The 27,969-nt window shown below is 38.2% G+C and overlaps 1 protein-coding gene across 1 annotated transcript; it reads right to left on the bottom strand.

Moving 5' to 3' along the window:
- Positions 1–16,189: 16,189 nt before the first annotated feature.
- LOC140851792 (G-type lectin S-receptor-like serine/threonine-protein kinase LECRK3) lies at positions 16,190–27,133 on the bottom strand. The gene is made up of 3 exons (XM_073243961.1): positions 25,560–27,133; positions 19,319–19,411; positions 16,190–16,865 (listed from the first exon to the last, which is right to left on the bottom strand). The coding sequence occupies exons 1-3, from the start codon at positions 27,038–27,040 to the stop codon at positions 16,190–16,192; spliced, it is 2,250 nt and encodes a 749-aa protein (XP_073100062.1). The 5' UTR covers positions 27,041–27,133.
- Between the last annotated feature and the right edge of the window lie 836 nt (positions 27,134–27,969).

Below are 27,969 nucleotides of genomic sequence, written 5' to 3'. Positions count from 1 at the left end.
TGATAATGACATTCCTTGGGTTGACCCAATGTAAACACATCGACTGCGTGATTGAGGCTGGTGGGCTCACGTTCTTTATTTTGAGAGCGAGAGTGCTGACGCTTTGCCCCCACTCAACATTATTACTCCAGTATTAGCTGGTCCCATGATCTCTTGATTGTTGATCACTTGTTACCGATAAAAGCTTCTAAGCCAGCTTGTTACACGCTAGCGCAAGAATCTGCCTGTTCTTGACCGTGTCCCAGGCAGGCAATTGCTTGGGAATGCCATGTTTATAAGCAAATTGAAGCAGCATTAATTTGATTGCATGGTTTTCCTGCATCAAGAAGCCACCTGCAATTCCCCATCTCTCACGCTTCAGCTAGACTCTCATTTGAATTAATGGAGCTAAAATCTGATAATGAGTTATTCCTAATTGATATTTTGCTTATTGGCATATAGTCCAAGAAAAATGATATTCCAGAGTGGTGCTCACATGGTGCAAAGTGATTCACACGGTCGTCAATTCCTCTCTAGCTACATATATAGGATAGTGAATGCACCAGTGACTCGATTGGTGCTGTATATCGTGGCTCTTGATGAAACAACATTTATTTACTTTGGTAGAACAATACAACACTGCATAGCGTTTTGACAACCACTACAGCATCCAATCATAAAGACAGACAGCTGTCATTAGATGGTATATATCATTATTGATAGTTGTCCATCCCCTGGTGACAGTCATTTAAGTATTATACATCACTCTATAATGCAAAGTGCCACAGAAACTTTTTTTTTTGAAGAAAATAGAAAAAATAAGATACTTTCACCATTGAAAATTATATTAATAATATTTAATAGATGATACAAAGATGCTTGACTTTTCTTATTCTTACTATAACATTGTTTTCTTGTGGATATCCGAATGCATCTCTCACTTGAAGTTGGCTTAAGTTGATGAGAAAGTCTCGCAAGAAAAGAGTAAAATTGTAAAATGCTTGAAAGATGACTTACAATATGGAAACAACTAATCATCTTTGACATAAAGTGAGATTGTTGTTACAAACATAAGATTGCATACTGCATCATTAGGTTTCCAAATTCAAAAACTGTAATAACCCAGCCAATTGGACTCTTAGACCCGGCCTAATTTTAAAACAGCCCAAAAACCCCACAAATCATGTGCATTGCACAGAGAAGAAGAGGAGGAAGAAGACTCCAGTTAGGAGTCTCTTCTCTTCCGATTTCCATCTAAATCGGGGCTTCAAGTGTTCAGATTAATCTAGAAAAATTTGTCTATAAAAACCCCTCTTCCCTCCCCATGGTCGGCCACAGCGAGCATCGGTTTTCCCTTCTCCTTCTCCTCGGATTCTTCCATTGAAGCTATAGACATCCTTACCATATCTGCCTAAATTTCTCATTGGAGAAGCTGTCGGAGCCTGAGGTAAGCTCTATCCCTTTTTTCTCTCTTCCTTCCCCTCCTTCTCATATCATTGCACACGACCGTCGGCCATCGGACTCGTTGGAAATGCCACCAAAAAGCAAAGCTCTATTTTTTTTCTATTTAAACTAAGTCTTTTTCTCATTTTTCCAGTTACTAGCGCCACCATCCGTGGTGCCGCACCTCTGAACCATAACCCTTAGCCTCCCCACGATCCTCCATAATGAGATCATGATCGTCGGCGAACAATCAAGGATCAAAAATGAAGAAAAACCCTATGTGCCCTATTTTTTTATGCCCTTTCTTGATTTTTTGCCAGCCGAACCTCACCGCCGGCCATCTCTAGTTCCACCATCGTCGATTGCTGCTGTCGGACCTCTGACCGTGCCGTCGCACCTCGTCGGAGCATGAGCCACCAAGCCCTTTCCCCCTCGTGTCCCTCCTCTGTTCGGTCAGGAAAAGAGAGAAAGAAGAGAAAAGAAAGAAGAAGAGAAGAAGAGAAGAAAAAGAAAAAAAAAGAGATAAAAATTTCAAAAAAAAAAAGAGAAAAATTTTTTTTTTCTCTCTATTTTCTCTCTCTCTTCTTTCTCTCCTTCTATCTCTAGGATTTTTCTATTCTCTCTCTTTCTCTCTCTAATTGCATCACGGATCCTAGGACAAACTTGAGATGAAAATAAGATGATCTGGAATCACTTCGAAATTCATGCAGTAGGTTGGATCCCAGCTCGATTCTTATTCAAAATTTATAGCTTCTGACCATAGTTAATCTATATTGAGTCATTTTGATATGACATCTGATAATCTCGATCATGATTGCCTCATCTGAAGGATACGAAGATTCTCTCTCCACTTTCTCTCTCTACTTTCTCTCTCTAAATTTTTTTTTTCTTTTCATAGATTTTCTCTTTCTAGAAGTCTTATAAACCAGTGGAGGGTCCAGATACTTAGACAAATTTTAATTTTGATTGATCCTAGGAGGAATACTGGATTTATGATATTTAGATCGTTCACAATAATTTTATTTTTTTTACTATCCTTAATTCTCTATGATTTTTATGTTTCATTCTGATCATGTAGAGATGCGACTGTCTATATAAGATATTGAGCAGAATATTTTATTTTCAAAATTTATAAATCAAAAAGTTCGTTGATTGCTGTACTTGGATCAATCACCAATGGAGGTAAGAATCCCTATATACATGATCATCATTATATATACTATTTTTATTGTTGGATTTATATCTTTGGTTTTATATCATTGGATTCATGTTGGCGGATTATCATGTTGAGATATTATGGTTTCTTGTATGATTTTTCAATGTACATATATTGTGTGTTAATATGTATGTATGCTAGTGATTAATGATATGATTATATAGATATGACATATCTAATTTGATCATACTGTAAATCGGAATTGATTTGATGAAATTAACATGTAATAATTAAATAAAAAAATATGATTTGGACTAGCCTCATCATGTGGAATAGCCCATCAAGAGCTTATGCCTGGGACAGTCTGCTAGGAGCTTATGCTTGGGACAGCCCCCACGAGCTTGTACGTGGATCAACCGATCAGGAGCTCATACTTGGAACAGTCCGTCAGGAGCTTATGCCTGAAACAGTCTCTCATAAATTTTCATACGTAGGACAGCCGGCTAGAAGCTCATGCCTGAGATAGGCATGAAAGGTTTATGAGTGAAAATTTGATCGGATAAAGATTGAGGTATAGACTTGATTAGTCCAAAGTCAGAAAGAAAAAGATTAAAGATCATATGATTATGAAAAAGAAATAGAAGACAAGACATGAAATTAATACTGAATAAAAGTATTTCACCCGTTAATATATGATGATGCATCTCTTTTGATATGACAGATAATTTATGGATATTTGCAGTATTCTAGATATTGAATATGAGATTTTATATTTTATTGCTTATCTTTATTTTTAGATTATATTATTATACTAGTGTGATATGTGAAATTCTTATTGAGCTGTAAAGCTCACACTCCTCCATTTCTCTTTTTCTTCTCAGAGTTATAGGATGCTCATGATTGGCTATGGTATGGATTTGCGAGTGAGCGGATGCATAGATAGAGTGTCATTGATACCTGATCAGAGGATTGAAAAAAATTAATTTATAATTATATAAATTTTATTAATTATTATTAAAATATTATGGATGTTGAGATTATAATGAATTAATTATTTTTGACCTTGTATATTCTTTAAGGCTTGTCCTAAGGAGTGTGCGGCCATCACGTGTCCAATCCGGATGTTGGGTTCGGAGCGTGATAGAATGGTATCAGAGCATAGGTTTAAGATCATTAGGGATTGTGAAGCGATATCAAAATTTTGTGTATGATCAATAGGATATGACAAAATGGTATAAGAATAATATCAGAACTTAGGTTTAAGATCACTAGAGACTATAACATAAGCGATATTAAAACTTTTGGATTATGATCAATAGAGTATGATAGATAATATCAAAGCTTAAGGTTTTGATTACTAAGGATGTGATTGAATGATATTAAAATTTAGGTTATGATCACTAGGAAATATGACTTAAGTAGTACTTGAGCTTAAGGTTATAATTATTCAGGATTATGACTTTAGTGATATTTGAACTGAAAGTTATGATCATTAGGGATATGATAGACATAGTAGAAAAGATTCAATATTTGGATTTTGAATCAATAAATACTATGATGAAATTTATGCATAAGTAGCATATGATATCTATAATAGAATTAACGAGTTATATCTTAGATTCTAATTAGTAGGATTGACCTGAGTATGAGAAGTGTTGACCCTGGAAGGAAGTGGGAGATATTGATATATTATGTTAGATATGCTCGATGATTATAAATGTTAAACTTATATGGGTGAAGATCATGATAACTTTCTTGATTTCGATATTAATTATCTGAGCATTATAAATTTTAGACTTATCAAAAAGAAGTTAATTAAGATATGGTCTAAGAAGAAATTGTATTATATGAAAGAAAAATATTTTTTAGTATTGAACCTATAAGAGATCATATATGAAACTCAATTTTAGATAAGAAATATACTTAGATTTTATTATGAGAATATGAGATACATATTTTGATAAAATCTTTGGTTATTCAAAATATCATATTTAGATCTGATTTTTTGATCTTTCAAATTGCATTGAATTTCGAATCAAAAATTTACTTTTCTAAGTGGATCTAAGGTATTTTGATATTGTTATTAAATTGAATAAGAAAATTGATTTTGTTAGAGTATGATATACATATTATGATGAAATCTTTAATAATTTGTATTTCCATCTTTAGATTAGATTCTTTATTTTTTTATGTGATTGTTGAAGATAGTGGACTGTAATTCAAATCAAAGTTCAGATTTTTGAGCTGATTTAAGGTATCTTGTTATTGTAAAATTTTGAATGACTTATATAAGGAAAAAAATTTTATATGGATTTATCTATTGATGCTAAGGGTTGTGATGAAGGAAGCTTTACAAGAAATAACCAAGTTGATTCTACTTATAAAAATATTGACTTGAGTTTTTCTAGTGTGTTTAAGTTGGAGTTAATCCTTTTGCAAAGAAAGATTGATTTGGAAGTTGTCTAAATGATTGTAAGGTAAATCAAAGGTTAACTCCAATTAATTCTAGATATGTTGGATTCTTGAGGAGTGATGAAGCTTATGCAATGATTTCAAAAATAAGAAGTGGATGAAGACTTAATTTTGATGTGCTATACCTAAGGGATAGTAAAGATAAAGAAACTTAAAGTTTTGCTCTAAGTTTTATATGAAATTTGAAGGTTGGATCTATCTTTGATTGATCTAACATACAAGGATATTCTTATCTTTTGATAAACCTATATAATTTGATAAATTAAGATCAGAGTGCGTAGTAAAAGCGTGGTGGTTTAAATTGATTAGAAATATTAATCTTTTGAATTAAAAGATATTATGAGGGAATACATTAGTTGCAAATAAAGAAAAATTTTATTGATAATGAAAGGATGCTACAGATTTTTGATCTAATCTGATCGTAGCCTTATAATTTTTGCTAGTAGGTTATTTCATTGCAGATAATATCAAGAAATCTTAGATATCTCAAGTTTATTGTTAATAGCTTGTGTCACACCCCGAACACAACATCCGGATCGGATACGTGATGGCCGCACACTCCTTAGAGCAAGTCCTAAAGAATATGCAAGGCCAAATTAAATCATTACAACCTTATCAACCATAATATTTAATTTTAATAATAATTCATAAAATTTGCATAATTATAATTAACATTCCTTCAATCTTCTGATCAGGTATCAATGGTACTCTATCTATGCATCTGCTCACTCACAAATCCATACCATAGCCAACTATGGACATCTTATAACTCTGAGAAGAAAAGAAAGATGAAGGGGTGTGAGCTTTACAGCCTAGTAAGAATTCTCATATCACACCAATATAATAATATAATCTAAAAATAAAGATAAGCAATAACATATAAAAGTCGATGTTCACTGTCCAGAATACTGCAAATATTTATAGATTATCTATTTTATCAAAAGAGATGCATTATCATATGTTAATAAGTAAAATAATTTTATTCAACGATTGTTTCATGCCTTATCTTTCTATTTTCTTCTATTATCACATCATCTTTAATCTTTTTCTTTTTGGCTTTGGCTTTGGACTACCAGGATCATACGACGATCTTTTATTCAGATCGATTTCTGTGATCTTTCTCGGATCGAAATATTCATGATCTTTCTCGGATCAAAGTGGCCATGATCTTTCTCGGATCAAATCATTCATGATCTTTCTCAGATCAGATTTTTCCACACAAAAGCCTGTGGGGGCTGTCCCAGGCATAAGCTCCTGGCAGGCTATTCCACATTACAAGGCCAGTCCAAACCATATTTCTCTTTCTTTTCATTTTCATGAAATTATAATATTTGACTTCATTAATCAATTCAAATTTTATAGTGTAACAAATATGTCATACCCATATAATCATGCAATCAATCACTGATACATATGTATTGATATAACATACTCATGCTCAAATCACATAAATAAATAACAGTGTCTCAGATATAATAAATTCATCGATCTCAAATCCAACGATGCAAAATCAATGAGATAAAACCAACGGTAAAATAACATATATAATGGTGATCATGTATAGAGATTCTTACCTTTATCGGAGACTGATCCAAGCATAAAAATCAATACTCTTCTTTGATTTATGAATTTCTCTAACAAGATATTCCACTCGATATCTTATGCAGGCAATCGTATCTCTTCATAACCCTGATCAAATATAAAAATCATATATGGAGAAAATTATTAATAATCGATCCTAATAACACAAATCGAGGACCTCTCTTAGGATTAATCAAAATTAGGATTTATCTAAGTATCTGGATCTTTCACTGATCCATAAGACTTCTAGAGAGAGAAAATCCATGAAGAAAGAGAAAATTCTAGAGAGAAAGTGAAGAGAGAAAATAGAGAGAGAAAATTTTTGTATCCTTCAGACAAGGCAATCATGATCGAGATCATCAAATATCGTATCAGGATGACTCAATATGGATTAACCATGATTGATGTTATCAATTTCGAATAAAGATCGGATTGGATCTAATCTACTGCACGAATTTCGAAGCAATCTTAGGTCATCATATTTTCATATCAATTTTATTCTAGGATCTGTGATGAAATCAGAGAGAGAAAGATACTAGAGAGATAAAATTCATAAAGAGAGAAAAAGATCTAGAGAGAGAAAATAGGGAGAGAATCTAGAGAGAGAAAATGAGGGAGAAGGTAGAGAGAGGAGAGAGGAAAGAGAGAGAAAGGAGAGAGAAAATCTTTTCTCTCATTTTTTTTCTTTTGTTTTTTTCTTTTCTTTTTCTTTTCTTTTTTTTTCTTTTTCATTTTCTTTTTTCTTTTTTTTTTTTTCTTTTCTTTTCCTTCTTCTTCTTTTCTTTTCTCTTTTTCTTTTCTTCTTCGGGCTCTTTCCTGGCCGAAATAGGGGACCGGCATGTCCCCTCCTTTTGACCGACCGTTCGGGCCACGGCCGACACGGTGAAGGCCGACGACAAAGGGGGTAACCCTCATGGGTTTAGAGAGGCCAAACCGATGGTCGGCGGTGACCACCGACATCGAAAAATCAAAGAAAAACATGCAAAAAATAGAGGTTCTTTTGCAACAAAATCTGACGACTCCGATCACCGACGAGCGTGCGCACCGGCACGGGAAGGAAAGGAGAGAAGAGAGGAAGGAGGAGGAGGCTCACCTTCGACGCCAGCGAGACTTTCCGACGAAAAATTGGGACGGGCACAATAAGGGTATCCGCAGCACTTTTTCCGACGATCACCGCTGATTGACCCGAGATTCTCCAATGAGAGGGAGAGAGGAGGGTTCTCCTCCTTAAATAGAGCCGGAGGGGGCACTTTCCGACTCCGATTGGGAGCCAGTGAATGGAGGAAGAAGACTCCCAAAGGGAGTCTTCTCCCCTATTTTTTTTTATATGGGCTTTGGGCTTTTGTGCTTGGTCCAGGGCCCAAATGGGTCGGGTGTTACATTCTCCCCCCTTCAAATAATTTCATCCTCGAAATTAAGTTATGTCCTTCGAGATACATATTTCAAAGTATACATTCTTTATGTCATTCTCAAGCTTACGATAATATCTTATATATTATTTATTTCTCATGATCTTGTTATAACAAAAATTATTTAAAATTTTAAATTTATCTCCTCTTATTGATTTCTCAACTTTTTGAAGAACTGTAACATTTTGGACTTGTATTAATATACCACCGTTATTTGTCTAATACATTCCACTCGAAATTCATAATTATCTCAGACTACCCTTGATAGAAAAATAAATAAATGTCAAACATCAGACACTCTTCACAATCATCGATTTCTTTCTTCTCTTGACCTTCCAACAAATTTTATATGTAGACTCTCATCTTAAGAAAACCTCAATCTTCTATATCAGTTCAAGCAACAATATTAAATTTTTAAAAAAATATGAGATCTAGGTCAGGATATTTTAAGTTTGAACTAATATCAGAACTATCAAGCTGTTAATAAACTTGAGATATTTAGAATTTCTTGGTATTATCTATAATGAAGCAACCACTGACAAAAATTATCCGGCTATGATCAGATTAGATCAAAATTTATAGCATCCTTTCATTATCAATAAAATCCTTCCTTATTTGTAACTAATGTATTCCATCATAATATCTTTTGATTTAAAAGATTAATATTTTTAATCAATTTAAACTACCATACTTTTGCTACACACTCTGATCTTAATTTATCAAATTATATAAGTCTATCAAAGATAAAAATATCCTTATATGTTAGATCAATCCAGGATAGATCCAACCTTCAAATTTCATATAAGACTTAGGGCAAAATTTTAAGTTTCTTTATCTTTACTACCTTTGGGTATAGCATATAAAAATTAAATTTTGATCAACTTTCTATGTTTGAAATCATTGTATAAGTTTCATCACACTTCAAGAATCCAACATGTCTAGGATCAATTGGAGTTAACCTTAGATTTATCTTATAATCATTTAGATAATTTCTAAATCAATCTTTCTTTTTAAAAGAATTAATTCTAACTTGACAAACTAGAAGAACTCAAGCCAACATCCTTATAAGTAGAATCAACTTGATTATTTCTTATAGAGCTCCCTTCATCACAACCCTTAATATTAATCAATAAATCCATACAAAATCTTGTCCCTTGTATAAGTCATTCAAAATTTAACACTAGCAAGATGTCTTAGTTCAATTTTAAAAAAATCTAAACTTTAACTTGAATAATTAATACACTTCACCATCTTCAACAATCACAAGAAAATTAAAAAAAAAAATCTAATCCAAAGATAGTAATATGAATTATTAAAGATTTCATCATAACCTGTATATCATACTCTGACAAAATAAACTTTCTTCTTTAATTTAACAACAATATCAAAATACTTTTGATCCACTTAGAAAAGTAAGCTTTTGACTTGAAATTCAATGCAACTTGAAAGATCAAGGAATCATATTCAAAATATGATATTTTGAGTAATCAAAAATTTTACCAAGATGTGTATCTCATATTCTCATAATAAAATTCAAGTATATTTTTCATTTAAGATTGAGTTTCATATATGATCCTCTTATAGGTTCAATGCTCAAAAATATTTCTCTCTCATATGATGAAATTTCTTCTTAGACCATATCCTAACTTCATTCTAATAAATTTAAAATTTATAATACTCAGATAATTAACATCAAAATCAAAAAAGTTATTATGATTTCCTTCCATATAAGTTTAGCATTCCAAAATTATCGAGTATACTCAATATAACATATCAATACCTCTCACTTCCTTCCAGAGTCAACTCTTCTTATATTCAGGCCATCCTACTAATTGAAATTCAAGATATAACTCGTCAATTCTATTATAGATATCATATGCCACTTATACATAAATTTTATCTTAATATCTATTGATTCAAAATCTAAATATTGAATCTTCTCTTTTATATCTATCATGTTCCTCATGATCATAACCTAAGTTCAGATATCACTAAAATTATAATTCTAAATAATTATAACCTTAAACTCAAATACCACTTAAATCATATTTTCTAGTGATCATAACCTAAAATCTAATATCATTCTATCATACATTTAATGATCATAATCTTAAACTCTGATATTATCAATCATACTCTATTGATTATAATCTCAGAGTTTTGATATCACTTATATGACAATCCCTAGTGATCTTAAACCTGAGCTCTAGTACTGTTCTATTATATTCTCTGATATCACTCTGTCACATCCTATTGATCATGCATAAAGTTTTGATATCACTTTATAATCCCTAGTGACTTAAACTTAAGCTCTAATATCATTTTATCAAATCCTAATCACTTATATCATAATCTCCAATGATCATAACCTAAACTCTGTTATTACTCTGTAATATTTAAATCACTTATATTATAATTCTTAATGATCATAATCTGAGCTCTGATACCACTTTGTCATGCTCCGAACCCAACGTCCGGATCAGATACGTGAGGGCCGCACACTCCTTAGAGTAAGTCCTAAAGAATATGCAAGACCAAATTAAATCATTACAACCTTATCAACCATAATATTTAATTTTAATAATAATTCATAAAACTTGCATAATTACAATTAACATTCTTTCAATCCTCTGATCAGGTATCAATGGTACTCTATTTATACATCTACTCACTCACAAATTTATACCATAGCCAACTATGGACATCTTGTAACTCTGAGAAGAAAAGAAAGATGAAGGGGTGTGAGCTTTACAGTCAAGTAAGAATTTCCATATCACACTAATATAATAATATAATCTAAAAATAAAGATAAGTAATAACACATAAAAGTCGATGTTCACTGTCCAAAATACTGCAAATATTTATAGATTATCTATTTTATTAAAAAAGATGCATTATCATATGTTAATAAGTGAAATAATTTTATTCGATGATTGTTTCATGTCTTATCTTTCTATTTTCTTCTATTATCACATCATCTTTAATCCTTTTCTTTTTGACTTTGGCTTTGGACTACCAGGATCATGCGATGATCTTTTATTCGGATCGATTTCTGTGATCTTTCTTAGATCGAAATATTCATGATCTTTTTCGAATCAAAGTGGCCATGATCTTTCTCAGATCAAATCATTCATGATCTTTCTCGGATCAGATTTTTTTACACACAAGTCTGTGGGGGCTGTCCCAGGCATAAGCTCCTGGCAGGCTATTCCATATGACAAAGTCAGTCCAAACCATATTTCTCTTTCTTTTTATTTTCATGAAATTATAATATTTGATTTCATTAATCAATTCAAATTTTATAGTATAACAAATATGTCATACCCATATAATCATGCCATCAATCACTGATACATATGTATTGATATAACATAATCATGCTCAAAATCACATAAATAAATAACAATGTCTCAGATATAACAAATTCATCGATCTCAAATCCAACGATGCAAAATCAATGAGATAAAACCAACGGTAAAATAACATATATAATGGTGATCATGTACAGGGATTCTTACCTTTACCGGTGACTGATCCAAGCATAAAAATCAATACTCTTCTTTGATTTATGAATTTCTCTAACAAGATATTTTACTCAATATCTTATGCAGGCAATCGTATCTCTTCATAACCCTGATCAAATATAAAAATTATATATGGAAAAAATTACCAATAATCGATCCTAATAACACAAATCGAGGACCTCTCTTAGGATTAATCAAAATTAGGATTTATCTAAGTATCTGGATCCTCCATTGATCCATAAGACTTTTAGAGAGAAAAAAATCTATGAAGAGAGAGAAAATTCTAGAGAGAGAAAGTAGAGAGAAAAAATAGAGAGAAAAAATTTTTATATCCTTCAAATGAGGCAATCATGATCGAGATCATCAAAGATCATATCAGGGTGACTCAATATGGATTAACCATGATTGATGTTATCAATTTCGAATAAAGATCAGATCAAGATCTAATCTACTGCATAAATTTTGGAGCAATCTCAGGTCATCATATTTTCATATCAATTTTATCCTAGGATCCGTGATGAAATCAGAAAGAGAAAGATACTAGAGAGATAAAATCCATAAAGAGAGAAAAAGATCTAGAGAGAGAAAATAGGGAGAGAATCTAGAGAGAAGGTAGAGAGAGGAGAGAGGAAAGAGAGAGAAAAGAAAGAGAGGAGAGAGAAAATCTTCTCTCTCATTTTTTTTCTTTTTTTCCTTTTGTTTTTTTTTCTTTTTTATCTTTTCTTTTTTTTTCTTTTTTTTTCTTTTTCTTTTTTTTTCTTTTCTCTTTTTCTTTTCTTCTTCAGGCTCTTTCCTGGCCGAAATAGGGGACTAGCAAGTCTCTTCCTTTTGACAGACCGTTCGGGCCATGGCCGACACGGCGAAGGCCGACGGCAAAGGGGGTAACCCTCATGGGTTTAGAGAGGTCAAACTGGTGGTCGATGGTGACCATCAACGTCGAAAAATCGAAGAAAAATGGACAAAAAATAGAGGTTCTTCCGCAACAAAATTTGACGACTCCGATCGCCGACGAGCGTGCGCACCAGCATGGGAAGGAAAGGAGAGAAGAGAGGATGGAGGCTCACCTTCGACGCCGGCGAGGCTTTCCAATGAGAAACTAGGACGGGCATAGTAAGGGTATCCGCAGCACTTTTTTCGACGATCGCCATCGATTGACCCGAGATTCTCTAGTGATAGGGAGAGAGGAAGGTTCTCCTCCTTAAATAGAGCCAGAGGGGGCTCTTTCCGACTCCGATTAGGAGCCGGTGAATGGAGGAAGAAGACTCCCTTTGGGAGTCTTCTCTCCTGTTTTTTTTTTTTTTATATATATGGGCTTTGGGCTTTTGTGCTTGGTCCAGGGCTCAAATGGGTCGGGTGTTACAGCTTGATAGTTCTTTTGTTAGTTCAAACCTGAAATATCTTGACATAGATCTCATTTTTTGAGATTTAATATTATTATTTGAACTGACGTAGAAGGTTGAGATTTTCTTGAGATGAAAATCTACATATAAAATTTGTTGGAAAGTTAAAAGAAGAAAAAAAATCGATGATTGTGAAGAGTACATGATGTTTGGCCTTTCTTAATTTCCTATCATAGGTAGTTTGAGACAATTATGAATTCTGAGTGAAATGTATTAGACAAATAACTGTGATATTTTAATACAAGATCAAAATATTACTATTCTTTGAAAAAATTAAGAAATCAATAAAAAAAGATGAATTTGAGATTTCAAATAATTTTATTATAATAAGAGAAATAAATAATATATAAGATATTATCTGAAGCGTAAGAATGACATGATGCACATATATTTTTAAGAATATATCTCAAACAATACAACTTAATTTCGAGGATAAAATCATTTTAAGGGAGGGAGAATGTAATAACTCAGCCCATTGGACTCTTAGACCCGGCCCAATTTTAAAATAGCCCAAAAACCCCATAAATCATGTGCATCGCATAGGGAAGAAGAGGAGGAAGAAGACTCCAATTAGGAGTCTCTTCTCTCTCGATTTCCACCCAAATCGGGGCTTCAAGTGTTCAGATTAACCTAGAAAAACTTATCTACAAAAACCCCTCTTTCCTCCTCCATGGTCGGCCATGACAAGCACCGATTTTTCCTTCTCCTTCTCCTCGAATTCTTTCATTGAAGCTGTGGACATCCTCACCATATCTTCCTAAATTTCTCATCTGAGAAGTTGTCGGAGTCTGAGGTAAGCCCCGCCTCTCCTTTCTCTCTTCCTTCCTCTCATTCTCATACCATTGCACAAGGTCGTCGGCCATCGGACTCATCAAAAATGCCACCAAAAAGCAAAGCTTTGTTTTTCTCTATTTAAACTGAGTCTTTTTCTCATCTTTTCGATCACTGGCGCCACCATCCACGGTGCCGCACCCCTGAACCATAACCCTTAGCCTCCTTATGATCCTCCATAGTGAGATCATGACCATTGGCGAACGGTCAACGATCAAAAATGAAGAAAAACCCCAGATGCCCTATTTTTCCATGCCCTTTCTTGATTTTTCGTCGGCTGAACCTCGCTGCCGGCCATCTCTAGCTCCACCATCATCGATCGCCGCTGTCGGACCTCCGACCGTGCCGTTGCACCTCGTCGGAGCACAAGCCACCAAGCCCTTCCCCCCTCGTGTCCCTCCTCTGTTCGGCCAGGAAAAGAGAGAAAGAAGAGAAAAGAAAGAAGAAAAGAAGAAGAGAAGAAAAAGAAGAAAAAGAAAAAGAAAAAAAAGAAAAAAAAAAAAGAAAAAGAAGGAGAGAGAAAAAAGATTTTTTCTCTCTCCTCTCTCTCCTTCTCTCTCTAGGGTCTTTCTACTCTCTCTCCTTCTCTCTCTAATTGCATCATGGACCTATGACAAATTTGAGATGAAAATAAGATGATCTGAAATTACTTCAAAATTCATGCAGTAGGTTGGATTCCAGTTTGATCCTTATTCAAAATTTATAGCATCTGATCATAATTAATCCATATTCAGTCACCTTGATATGATCTCTGATGATCTCGATCATGATTGCCTCATCTGAAGGATACGGAGATTCTCTCTCTATTTTTTTTCTCTAAAATTTTCTCTCTCTTAATGAATTTTCTCTCGATAAAAGTCTTATGGACCAATAGAGGATCCAGATACTTAGACAAATTCCAATCTTAGTTGATCCTAGAAGGGATACTGGATTTATGATATTAAGATCATTCACCATAATTTTATTTTTTTTACTGTCCTTACTTCTCTATGATTTTTATGTTTAATCCTGATCATGTAGAGATGTGACTATTTGTATAAGATGTTGAGTAGAATATTTTATTTTCAAAATTTATAAATCAAAGAGTTCGTTGATTGCTGTGCTTGGATCAATCACCAGTGGAGATAAGAATTTCTATACATGATCATCATTATATATACTATTTTTATTATTGGATTTGTATCTTTAGTTTTATATTGTTGGATTCGTGTTGATGGATTATCATGTTGAGATACTATAGTTTCTCGTATGATTTTTCAATGTACATATATTATGTGTTAATATGTATATATGCCAGTGATTGATGATATGATTATATGGATATGTCATAGCTAATTTGATCATACTGTAAATCAAAACAAATTTGATAAAATCAACTATAATAATTAAATGAAAAAGATATAGTTTGGACTAGCCTCGTCATGTGGAACAGCCCGTCAAGAGCTTATGCCTGGGACAGCCTACCAGGAACTTATGCCTGGGATAGTCCCCACGAGCTTATACGTGGATCAACCGGCCAGGAGCACATGTTTGGGACAGTCCGTCAGGAGCTTATGTCTGGGATAGCCCCTATACGGGCTTTCATGCGTGGGACGGCCGACCAGCAGCTCATGTTTGGGACAGTCTTGAAAGGCTTATGAGTAGAAATTTGATCGGATAGAGGCTGAGATATAGACTTGGTTAGTCCAAAGTCAGAAAAAAAAAGGTTAAAGATCATATGATTATGAAAGAGAAATAGAAGACAAAACATGAAACTAATGCTGAGTAAAAGCGTTTCACCCGTTAACATATGATGATGTATCTCTTTTGACAAGACAGATAATTTGTAAATATTTGCAGTATTCTGGATATTGAATATGAGATTTTATATTTTATTGCTTATCCTCATTTTTAGATTATATTATTATACTGGTGTGATATGTAGGATTCTTACTGGGTTGTAAAGCTCACACCCCTCCATTTCTCTTTTTCTTCTCAGAGTTACAGGATGCTCATGATTGGCTATGGTATGAATTTGCGAGTGAACAGATGCATAGATAGAGTGTCATTGATACCTGATCAGAGGATTGAAGGCATTTAATTTGTAATTATATAAGTTTTACTAATTATTATTAAAACATTATGGATGTTGAGGTTGTAATAAATTATTTTTGGCCTTCCATATTCTTTAGGGCTTGTCCTAAGGAGTGTGCAGCCATCACATGTCCGATTCGGATGTTGAATTTAGAGTGTGACAAAAACATATAAAATCAGAAATACACTTGCCTAAAAATGAAAAGAGTGCATCTTGTTTTATTCGAAATGGAAATCACCATATATACCTATCTTTTTTGAATGGAGAAAGCACCATAGCTATAAAATGGGACTTTAGAACGGCTTGAGGACAATTGCAGATCAAGAACTAAATCCAGGTGGAGGGGGAAGGGATATGTCCACGTTCGCTTCCAGCATCACCACCACATTCTTCATGGTAGGCCGAAAAACTGGTTCTGACTGAGTACACCAGAGCCCCACTTTCACAAGCCTAACCAACTCTGTTATATCTAATATAATGCCAAAGCTGTAGACATCTGCCTTCACCATTATCGGCGCATTCTTGTGCCATTCTGGTACAAGGTAACCCCTTGTCCCCCTAATGCCCGTAAACGTTCTCGTCTGACTTGGCATCAACAAGTTTGCTAACCCAAAATCTGATATCTTTGCCGTCCAATTATCATCCATCAGTATGTTTTGAGGTTTTATGTCACAATGTATGATACGAGTTTCGCACTCCTCATGCAGGCAATGGATCCCTCTAGCTATATCTAATGCAATCCTTACCCGCTCATCCCAACCTGGGTGTCCATCAGCCTTAACGATGAGTTCTGCAAGCGATCCATTGCTCATGTATTCATATACTAAGAGCCTGTTAGTACCTTCATCACAGAAGCCAAGCAGTCTTACCAAGTTCTTGTGGTGAGTTCTTCCAATTGTCCTCATCTCTGTTCGGAACTCTCTTTCTCCCTCGTCCACCACCTTCTCAAGTCTTTTTACAGCTATTACTCTTTGTCCACGAGGCAAGGTGTCATGTCTCGAACTCAACATCCAGATCGGATACGTGATAGCCGCACACTCCTTAGAGCAAGCCCTAAAGAATATGCAAGGTGAAATTAAATCATTACAACCTTATCAACTATAATATTTAATTTCAACAATAATTCATAAAATCTTGCATAATTACAAATTAAATTTCTTCAATTCTCTGATCAGATACTATGACACTCTATTTATCCTTCTGCTCACCCGTAAATCCAAGTCATAGCCAATAATAAGCATCCTGTAACTCTGAGAAGAAAAGAAAGATAAAGGGGTGTGAGCTTTACAGCCCAGTAAGAATTTTCATATCACACCAATATAATAATATAATCTGAAAATAAAGATAAGTAATAAGACATAAAAGTCGTTGTTCACTGTCCAGAATACTGCAAATATTTATACATTATCTGTTTTATCAAAAGAGATGCATCATCATATGTTAATAAGTGAAACAATTTTATTCAACGATTGTTTCATATCTTATCTTTTCATTTTCTTCTATTATCACATCATCTTTAATCCTTTTCTTTTTGGCTTTGGCTTTGGACTACCAGGATCATGCGACGATCTTTTATTTGGATCGATTTCTGTGATCTTTCTCAGATCGAAATATTCATGATCTTTCTCGGATCAAAGTGGCCATGATCTTTCTCGGATCAAATCATTCATGATCTTTCTCGGATCAGATTCTTCCACACATAAGCCTGTGGGGGCTGTCCCAGATATAAGCTCCTGGCAAGCTATTCCACATGACAAGGCCAGTCCAAACCATATTTTTCTTTCTTTTCATTTTCATGAAATTATAATATTTGACTTCATTAATCAATTCAAATTTTACAGTGTAATAAATATGTCATACCCATATAATCATGCCATCAATCGCTGATACATATGTATTGATATAGCATACTCATGCTCAAAAAAAAATACATAAATAAATAACAGTATCTCATATATAACAAATTCATCGATCCCAAATCCAACGATGCAAAGTCAATTAAATAAAACCAACGATAAAATAACATATATAATGATGATCATGTATAGGGATTCTTACCTTTACCGGTGACTGATCCAAGCACAGAAATCAATATTTTTCTTTGATTCATGAGTTTCTTTAACAAAATATTCCACTCGATATCATATACAGACAATCATCTCTTCATAACCCTAATCAAATATAAAAATCATATATGGAGAAAATTATCCGATAATCAATCCTAATAACACAAATCTAGGACCTCTCTCAGGATTAATCAAAATTAAGATTTGTCTAAGTATCTGGATCCTTCACTGATCCATAAGACTTCTAGAGAGATAAAATCCATGAAGAGAGAAAAAATTCTAGAGAGAGAAAATAGAGAGAGAAAGTGGAGAGAAAATCTTCGTATCCTTCAGATAAGGCAATCATGGTTGAGATCATCAGAGGTCCTATCAGAGTGACTCAATATAAATCAAATGTTATAAATTTTGAATAAGATCAGACTGGAATCAGATCTACTGTATGAATTTCAGAGCAATCTCAAATTATTTTATTTTAATCTCAAGTTTATCCTAGGGTCTGTGATGAAATCAAAGAGAGAGAAAGACTGTAGAGAGACAAAATCCATAAAAAGAGAAAAAAAAGTCTAGAAAGAGAATCTAGAGAGAGAATCTACAGAGAAAAAATGGAGAGAGAATGTAGAGAGAGGAAGTTCAATTCTAGAGAGAGAAAGATTTAAGAGAGAGATGAGAGAAACTTTCTCTCACATGTATTTTATTATTATTATTATTTCCTTTTTCTTTTCTTTTTCTTTTTCTTTTCTTTTTTTTTTCCTTTTTCTTTTCTTTTTCTTTTTCTTTTTTCTTTTCTTTTCACAGGAGCAGAGGACCTGTGTGGTTCTCTTCTTCACAGAACAGGGGAGGTCCTTCCTCCCCCTTATTCCCGAACTAAGGGCCTCCCCCCCAACTGACCACCACTCCGACCGGTGGAGCAGTCCTCGACGATGTCAAGAGATCGGGTCTGGTGACTGACAACGGCAAACAGTGATGGAAAGAAAAAAAAACAAGGTAACATGGAGAAAACAGGGGATCTTCTTTGGAATTTATTTCTAGCAAAATCAATGGCCAGCGGTGAGGTCTGGGGTTGTGAGAAGATGAGCAAGAGAGAGAAAAGGAAGGATTGGGACCTTACCTTGGTTTCAGTGGCATCTCCGGTCTTGATTTTCGATGGGCACGGTGAAGGCAATCAACGATTCCATCGAAAGAAAAGAGGGAGAAAGAAGAGAGAGGAAGCCTGAAGTTTTCATGGCTTGCTTAAGATAAAGAAGAGGGAATTTATAGATGGGATCTAGGGCTCCTAGAGTCCTAATCCCATTCTGAATCAAAGAGGGAAGACGGACTCTATCAGGAGTCCTCTTCCATTCTCTTCTTTCTTATTGTTTTTTTTTTAAATCTGGGTTATTACACAAGGTCCCTTTAAAGACAGTTCCAAAGGCTCCCTTACCAAGCTTTTCCTTGAAACCATCGATCGCTTCCCTCAACTCATGGTAGGAAAAAGGTGTTGGAGCTCGATCCCGACTCCTCCCACGGACCTTGGGTGCAGCGGAACCAGCAACGAATAAATCTAGAGACTTCTGGACTCGATCAAAGTCCCTTGACGAAATCAGCCTGGTTGCTGTCTTCTTCGTCAGCCTTTCGTTCCAGATGAAGAATATCTCTGAAATCACCTCTAAAAAATCCAAGATCTGGTATCCAACCAGATCAGGCCTGGATCAAGGTCTTTCAATTTGTAGATCTCAAATCAGAGCATTCTAGATAGGAAAGAAGGTAGATAGAGACAAACCTTGCAGATCTGTCCTGCTGCAGCCTTTCCTGTAGATCTGTTGATGGAGATCTCACCCGTGCCTCAAACGACCTCAGATCAACTCCAGATCTGAAAGAAACTTGTACCAACCTCTTCGTAAGAGATTTTAGATCCTGGACTTGATGTTTGGACAGCTGCAAGAGAGGGAGAGACAGATCTGGTTGGCGGCACAAAGGGGGAGGAGCTAGCGCCTCCCTTGCTTTCCTGCCTTTTTGGGACCTGGCGGCAAGAAACCCTAGGGTTTCTTGCTCCTGGGGTGTGAAGAGTAGCTGGAGAGAGGGGGAGAAGAGAGAGAAAGACTTGGGAGAAAGAGTTTTGTATTCCTTGACTTAATCAAACCTATACAGTGCATGTATATATAAACACAGGGTCAAGTGATCCAAACCCAAAACTCCCTTGACCAACTCTATGGGAGATTAGGTTAACCCAAGCCCATGTACACCCATGACTCGACCTAATCTCACCTATCCTGAGCTCAGACCTGGTCCATAAAGAGTTGGTCTCTTGAGACCCACATAACCTAGACCTCAAGAACCCGAAAGGCCCACAGCCTTTCAACCTAGGGCCCAACTAGCCCTAGAGCCTCCATGAAGCCCTCATGAATGATGGACCTTGGCCTTAGCCTTGGTCCCCTGGGCCTTGGGCACACCACCTGGATCACAACAATCTCCACCTTGGTGTCCCAAGGCCTGAACCAGCTCCACTCTGTCCATCAACCGAATCAGCTCAACACATCTCTGAAAGCTGTCCCGTGGAAGTACCTTCGTAAGTGCATCAACTGGGTTCTTCTTGGTGTGTACCTTTACCAGCTCCATCTCGCCATCCTCCACAAGCTCCCTGATCCGATGATATCGAATGTCGATGTGCTTTATCCTTACATGATAGACTGAGTTCTGTGCTAATAGAAGTGCACTCTGGCTGTCACAGTGCACTCTAATGGCCTCCTGAGTAAGGCCCATCTCCGTCAACAAACCCTTTAGCCAAATTGCCTCCTTAGCTACTTCTGTCAGCCCGATGTACTCCGTCTCTGTAGTGGATAGGGCCGTGATAGGCTGCAGACTCGATCTCCAAGAAATAGGACCTCCATACAGGCTAAAGATGAAGCCTGTCGTAGATCTCTGGGTATCCACATCTCCATCGAAGTTTGCATCTACATAACCGCCAATCAGCCCCTGAGCCTTCATAGACATCTCAGAGTGTCCCACTGCACCTCCTCGCTGTCCGTAGCAGATGCCAACTCCAACTGAACCCGTCAGGTATCTGAATATCCACTTCAGAGCTCTCCAGTGCTCCCTGTCAGGCTGCGCCATGAACCTGCTAACCCGACTTACTGCATGAGCGATGTCTGGCCTACAACAGACCATCGCATATATCAAGCTTCCAACTCCTGAAGCATAAGGAACCGTCTCCATCTCCTGAGCCTCCACCTCAATCTGTGGCGCCATGGTCTTCGAGAGTCTGAAGCAAGTGGCAGCTCCATCGACTTTGCTCCCTTCATCCCGAACCTCTCAAAGACCTTCTATATGTAGACCCCTGAGATAGATGCAGTACCCTCCGGGCTCGGTTTCTAAAAATCTCCATGCCTAGGATCTTCCTTGCAGGGTCCAAATCCTTCATCTCAAACTCCCGAGATAAGGATGCCTTCAGATCTTGCACAACCTTCCTACTCTTGCATGCTATAAGCATATCATCCACATACAAGAGCCGGAATACCCTAGAACCATCCTCAAGAGACTGAACATGAACACAGGGATCAAACTCGCACCTGAAAAGTCCAATGCTGTGCACATAGGAGTCGAACCGCTTGTACCATTGCCTCGACGACTGCTTCAGCCCGTACAGTGACTTCTGCAACAAACAAACCTTTCCCTCTGATCCTGGATCCTTGAAATCGGGTGGCTGCTCCATGTAAATCCTCTCCTCCAAATGCCCATGGAGGAACGTCGTCTTGACATCCATCTGCTCCAGCTCTAAATCTTGAGCTGCTACAATGCTCAGCAACACTCTGATGGAAGTATGTCTGACGATGGGAGAGAAGACCTCGCTGAAGTCGATGCCTTCCTTCTGGGAGTATCTCTTGGCCACTAACCTCGCCTTGAATCTGATACCTCCCTGCTCTGAAGGCCCTTCCTTGCGACTGTAGATCCATTTGCAGCCAATGGGCCTCTTCCTTTGTGGCAACTGCACCAATCGTCACGTCTGGTTCTGATGGAGAGACTGCATCTCCTCGAACATCGTCTGGACCCATCGCTCTCTATCATGGCTCTCAATATCCTCCTGATACGTGTATGGGTCTCCATTCGCTATCACCAGGGCATATGACAGCGACTCTTTGAAGTCATATCAGTCCGGTTGTCTGATGGTCCTCTTGGGCTTGTGTAGGGCAACACCGATATCAGTCCTCGATCCAGCTCGCTCCTGCTGGACCTCTTCACCTCGATCATCTATCCGAGTCCTCTCCACCTATGGAGACACCTTAGGTAGGTGCTCCACCTGAATGTCATGTCCTCCAGTAGTACCTGCAAGAGGCAAAATCAAAGAGGTAAGCTATCCAACAGCGCCCTGCTGGACCTCCTCCTGCTACTCCTCCATGCCTGCTCGCCTCCGTAGGACTGACTCCTCGTCAAAAGTCACATCCCGACTAATGACAACCTTCTTTTTCAAGGGATCCCACAGCCTGTATCCCTTAACTCCTCGCGGATAGCCTAGAAACACCATCTTGGGTGATCTGGCGTCTAGCTTGCTCCGCTCACCAGCTCCAATGTGCACATAGGCCGTGCACCCAAATACCCGTAGATGGCCCAGCCCAACTGTCCTCCCAGACCACACCTCCTCTGGAAGCCTGCCATCCAACCTGGTGTGAGGTGATCGATTGACCAAGTAACCCACTGCGTCAACTGTGTCAACCCAGAATACCTTTGGAAGCCCTGCCTGCAGCCTCATGCATCGTGCCTTTTCTAGAAGTGTTCTATTCATCCTCTCAGCCACCCCATTCTGCCGTGGAGTCTCCTTAACTGAGAAGTATCTCCTGATCCCACACTCGTCACAGTAATCCTGGAACTCTCTACTGGTGTACTCCCCGCCATTATCTGACCTCAGACACTTCACGCTCCTCCCCTGCTCCTTCTCTACCTCAGCTCTCCAGATCTTGAACTTGGTGAAGACCTCTGACTTCTCTCTCATGAAGTAAATCCAGAGTTTTCTTGAGAAATCATCAATCAGGGTCATGAAGTATCTGGCCCCATTCCTAGCTGAAACTGGGGCTGGTCCCCACACATCTGTGTGTACTAACTCCAGAGGGGCTGCACTGCGGGCTGTACTGATGTTGAACTGAACTCTCCTCTGCTTTCCCATCTGGCAAGGCTCACAAATCTCCCATGTAGCACCATCCTCCAAATCAGAGATGAGTCCTCTCCTGCTCAACTCCCTCAGCCCCTTGTCACCCATGTGGCCTAGGCGGTAGTGCCACATCTTGTAAGCCCCCTGCTGGTCCTGTGCTGCAGCTGCTGCATCAGACTCTCCGGTCACCACAGATCCCTCTATGCGATAGAGATTATTGTCCAATCTCCTGCCTCTCATCACCACCATAGCTCCATTGGAGATGTTTAATACTCCACTTCTAGCCCTACTGCTGAAGCTGTATCCACTGTGCTCCAAGTAGCCTAGTGACACCAGATTCTTTTCCAGCTCTGGGACGTGCTTTACATTTGTCAATGTCCTGACAATCCCATCAAACATCCTCACCCTGACTGTCCCTATCCCAGCCACCTTGCAAGGATGATTGTCTCCTAGAGTCACTGATCCCTCATCTATCTTGGTGTATGTCGCAAACCAAGACCTGTGTGGTGTGTAGTGATGTGAGCACGCAGAGTCTAGTGTCCACTCCTCTGTGTAATGCCTGTGACCATCTGATACCACAAATAGATCATCCTCCACCTGCTGCCCAGCAACTGCACTCACTGATTCTGAGCCACTTCTTTCTCCCTTCTTGCTCTTCCATAGTGGACATTCTCGCTTGAAGTGCCCAAACTCGTTGCACTTGAAGCATTTCATCTCTTTCTTTTCCTTCCTGGACTTGGATCGCCCCCTGGACTTGCTTTTGCCTCTGCCTCTACCTGTCCTCTCCCCTACTGCCCAACCCTCCTGGGGAGCTTGATCTTTGGTCAACTTTTTTCTCTGCTCATTAGACCTCAGCACCGAGACCATGTCCTCATATTCCAGAGTCTCCTTGCCGTAGAGAAGTGTAGTCACCAAAGAGTCATATGATCCTAGTAGTGAATACAAAAACAACAGAAACTTGTCCTCTTCATCCAGCTTCACCCCGATATTCATCAACTCTATGCACAACTGGTCAAACCTCTGAATGTGGCCAATCACATCAGATCCCTCCTGCATCCGAAGACTGTACAACCTCTTTTTCAGCATTAGCTTGTTGCACATATTCTTCCCCTTATATATGGTGTGCAACTTCGACCAAAGGCCCTTCGAGGTCTTTTCTTCCAGCACTGAATATAACACCGCATCCGCCAAACATCCTCTGATCACCGAGTATGCTTTCTTCTCCAACGATGCCCACTGTCTATCCGTCATTCCCTTAGGCTTCTCATCCAAAGCCTGATCTAGATCTACTTGCACCAGAAGATCCTCCACCCGGATTTTTCACATGAAAAAATTCTCCTTGCCATCAAACTTCTCGAAATCAACCTTCATATTGCTGTCCATGACTGGATCCAAACCAAACAAGTAATATAAAATCAAGAAGTGTAGAATATACCTTGATGGTACCTTGCTGAAAATTTTCAGCACTTGGGATCTTCAACTTCTCGCGCTTAGAACTGCTTCCTCACCACCGTGGCTCTGATACCAACTGTTGGAGCACGATCCCGGCTCCTCCCACGGACCTTGGGTGGTATGGAACCAGCAACGAACAAATCTGGAGACTTCTAGACTCGATCAAAGGCCCTTGACGAAATCAGCCTGGTTGCTGTCTTCTTCATTAGCCTTTCGTTCCAGATGAAGAACGCCTCTGAAATCACCTCTAAAAAATCCAAGATCTGGTACCCAACTAGATCAGGCCTGGACCGAGATCTTTCAATTTATAGATCTCAAATCGGGATATTCTAGATAGGTAAGAAGGTAGATGGAGACAGACCTTGCAGATCTGTCCTGCTGCAGCCTTTCCTATAGATTTGTTGATGGAGATCTCACCCGCATCTCAAACAACCTCAGATCAACTCCAGATCTGAGAGAAACTTGTACCAACCTCTTCGCAAGAGATTTTAGGTCCTGGACCTGATGTTTGGGTGGCTGCAAGAGACGGAGAGACAGATCTGGTTGGCGGCACAAAGGGGGAGGAGCTAGCGCCTCCCTTGCTTTCCTGCCTTTTTGGGACCTGGCGGCAAGAAACCCTAGGGTTTCTTGCTCCTGGGGCGTGGAGAGTAGCTGGAGAGAGAGGGAGAAGAGAGAGAGAGACTTGGGAGAAAGAGTTTTGTATTCCTTGGCTTAATCAAACCTATACAGTGCATGTATATATAAACACAGGGTCAAGTGATCCAAACCCAAAACTCCCTTGACCAACTCTATGGGAGATTAGGTTAACCCAAGCCCATGTACACCCATGAGTCGACCTAATCTCACCTATCCTGGGCCCAGACCTGGTCCATAAAGAGTTGGTCCCTTGAGGTCCACATAACCTAGACCTCAAGAACCCGAAAGGCCCACAGTCTTTCAACCTATGGCCCAACTAGCCCTAGAGCCTCCATGAAGCTCTTATGAATGATGGACCATGGCCTTAGCCTTGGTCCCCTGGGCCTTGGGCACACCACCTGGATCACAACAAAAGGTCTGGGTGCTATTTCGTCCACCAGAGCTGGCTCTTTATTTCTCCACAACCTTCTGTACCTTCCAGCTCGATACCTATAAAAGAAGAAAATCAGAGCAGCCCAGGAAGAAATTATACAAGCAATAATAGCCGCTGACACAATCGAAATCTTAACGCTAAACTTTCGCCTGATAGTAATAATGGGAGCTGCAAAAGGGCTTTCTGGATGGCTATTAATTTCAGGCCTTCCTCCAGCGCTTCTGTTAGCCAGCTTGATGAATGTCGTGGTGGAGTCATCTCTGATCCCATATCTCAATGGTAACACCTGTTTGCTGCACGTATTGTACTTAAACAGAGCGGCATCACAATTGCAATCTTTCAAACTTGCATCCTTGCAATCTTCATCGCTTGTCACAGACAGTGGTGCAGCATAGGAAACATCCGTCCATGCTACGCTGTCCAGAGTGGACATGTATGTCGTGTTATTATCGTTCGAGTGGCAACCAGAGGGCGTGAAGTTCCTTCTGCATCCGTTCGATGCCCTGTTAGCATCAAGATAATCGAAACCAGGCAAACAAGAGCATACCACTTGTCCATTTGCGGAAGTGCAGTAGCTGTTCACACCACAGGTTCCCTTGACCGCACACGGATATGTTACGTCTGGGAATTTCTTCAATACCTGTTCTGTATTTAACTCGAGATCGTGAGAATATAACCGGAAGATCCCATCGACACCAAGCGTTGCACGATGCACCAGCACTGTCCCGCTATTGTAGCCGCTTGTTAGATTGTATGTGACATTGTCGTTGAGCAGGTACAGCGAACCTTTATCATCCAGATTTAAGCTCTGGTAGCCATGTCCATCTGTTCCGGAGGCATAGTAAGAATCCTCTGGACTATCTGGTGATGCCACAGGATACAGAACGAGGTTCCCATCACTCTGCATGCTGAGCTGAAACTTCCCACTCGAGTGGTTGGTTTCTGATACGCTGGAAACGAGCTCAGATCCATCGGCCAGCACCTGACCCGCCATGATTGTGTCAGTCGGATAGTCAAAGGTTTCCCATATGACATTAAAGCTAGAGTCATAGATGACGAAGTTCCCAGAATCCAGCATGGAAGCAGAGGAAGCATCGGTGCCTGTGGAAATGTTGGAGATGAGTCTCCCTTCAGACTGTTGTAGGAAGAGCTCGAGCCCTTCATTAGTTAGCTTCAACACAGCATCTTTGGTCACCGGTGGATCATCTCGGTCTGCTGTCCATACAACAGTGGAGTTTTCAGGAGATGCCACAAGCCATATTCCAATGAAGAAGCCAGAGCCTTCTGGGTAGAATCCGAAGGCGAAACGTCCATTTGGTGAGAGCCATGATGCAGTGTTGGTGGTGGGTTGGAGAGAGGAATCCAAGCTTATGTTGGAGTGCCTTGGTTGATGATGATCTGCTCCCAGGGAAAACGCTGATGAGAAGATCGAGAGGAACAGGATGTAAGATATTGCTGAAGCCATTAGAGAAAATAACCAAGAAAGGATTGCGAGGAGTTGCTAATATCCTGTGCTCTATAAATTCTTTTGTGGACCGATTGCAAGTAACTGAGATGAAGAACAGGAACAGGTAATGACCCAGTAACAAGAATGAGAGATTCATTGGGATGACACCAAGTAAACAAAACGGAATTGTTAATGACTGATCAGTGGCGATAATGACAAATTCTTTCCCGGGTTGACCCAAAGTAAACACCCATTTCGTCTTGCCTCCAATTTCAAGCTTCCCTCAAAAAAGCTTCTATAAAAAATTATGTTGTTGACAAATGACAAGCCATACTCATGAGCTGACAAGCCAAACTCTGCACCTTCGGTTTGCTTCAGCCCTGCAGGACCTTCATTGTGACAATGTTTTGCAAAGCATACTTGAACTTACTAAACTTTCTTGCCAAAGTATTTCCTCTTTCCTTATTGTTAATTTCAGATCCATTTATACTTTGAACCATGGAAAGCCAAAGGCCAGTGCTCAAGCCCCAACCTTGTCTGAAATGGCCCAATCCCCTCTCGATTTAGTTTATTATGTTAAACCATCCTTACTTTAATAAGACAAGGTTTTCCGCCGTTCAATTGTTATAATATTTTCTAACTATTTAAAATTATATAGTTATTGATGATTTTCATACTTGGCTGATGATTCTCCAAATTTGTATTGGGGTAGACAAACTAATCAACAGCTATTCAAGCATTCATGATTTCTTCTCAGACTCTACTGTTTGTTTATTAATTGCTCATGACTAATTCAAGACATTTTTAAGAACTAGAAATTATGTACTTGAGATGCACATGGCTATTAAATATTTTAGACTAGAGATGATTTAACTAAGATTTAAATTATAAAAGATATGAAAATAATTAACTCGATCAACTATTTTCCTTACCAAATCATATTCTTT

This window comes from Elaeis guineensis, chromosome 9 (genome assembly GCF_000442705.2).
Source record: "Elaeis guineensis isolate ETL-2024a chromosome 9, EG11, whole genome shotgun sequence".
Lineage (NCBI taxonomy): Eukaryota > Viridiplantae > Streptophyta > Magnoliopsida > Arecales > Arecaceae > Elaeis > Elaeis guineensis.
This window is presented reverse-complemented; position numbering and strand designations above follow the sequence as displayed.

Coding starts and splice junctions, on each gene's coding strand:
- LOC140851792 (XM_073243961.1), bottom strand. CDS start 27,040: ATGGCTTCAGCAATATCTTACATCCTGTTCCTCTCGATCTTCTCATCA. Junction 19,412..25,559: donor GTGGACGAAATAGCACCCAG/ACCTTTTGTTGT, acceptor TCGAGCTCCAAC/ACCTTTTTCCTACCATGAGT. Junction 16,866..19,318: donor ACTGTCTTTAAAGGGACCTT/GTGTAATAACCC, acceptor GTTGAGTTCGAG/ACATGACACCTTGCCTCGTG.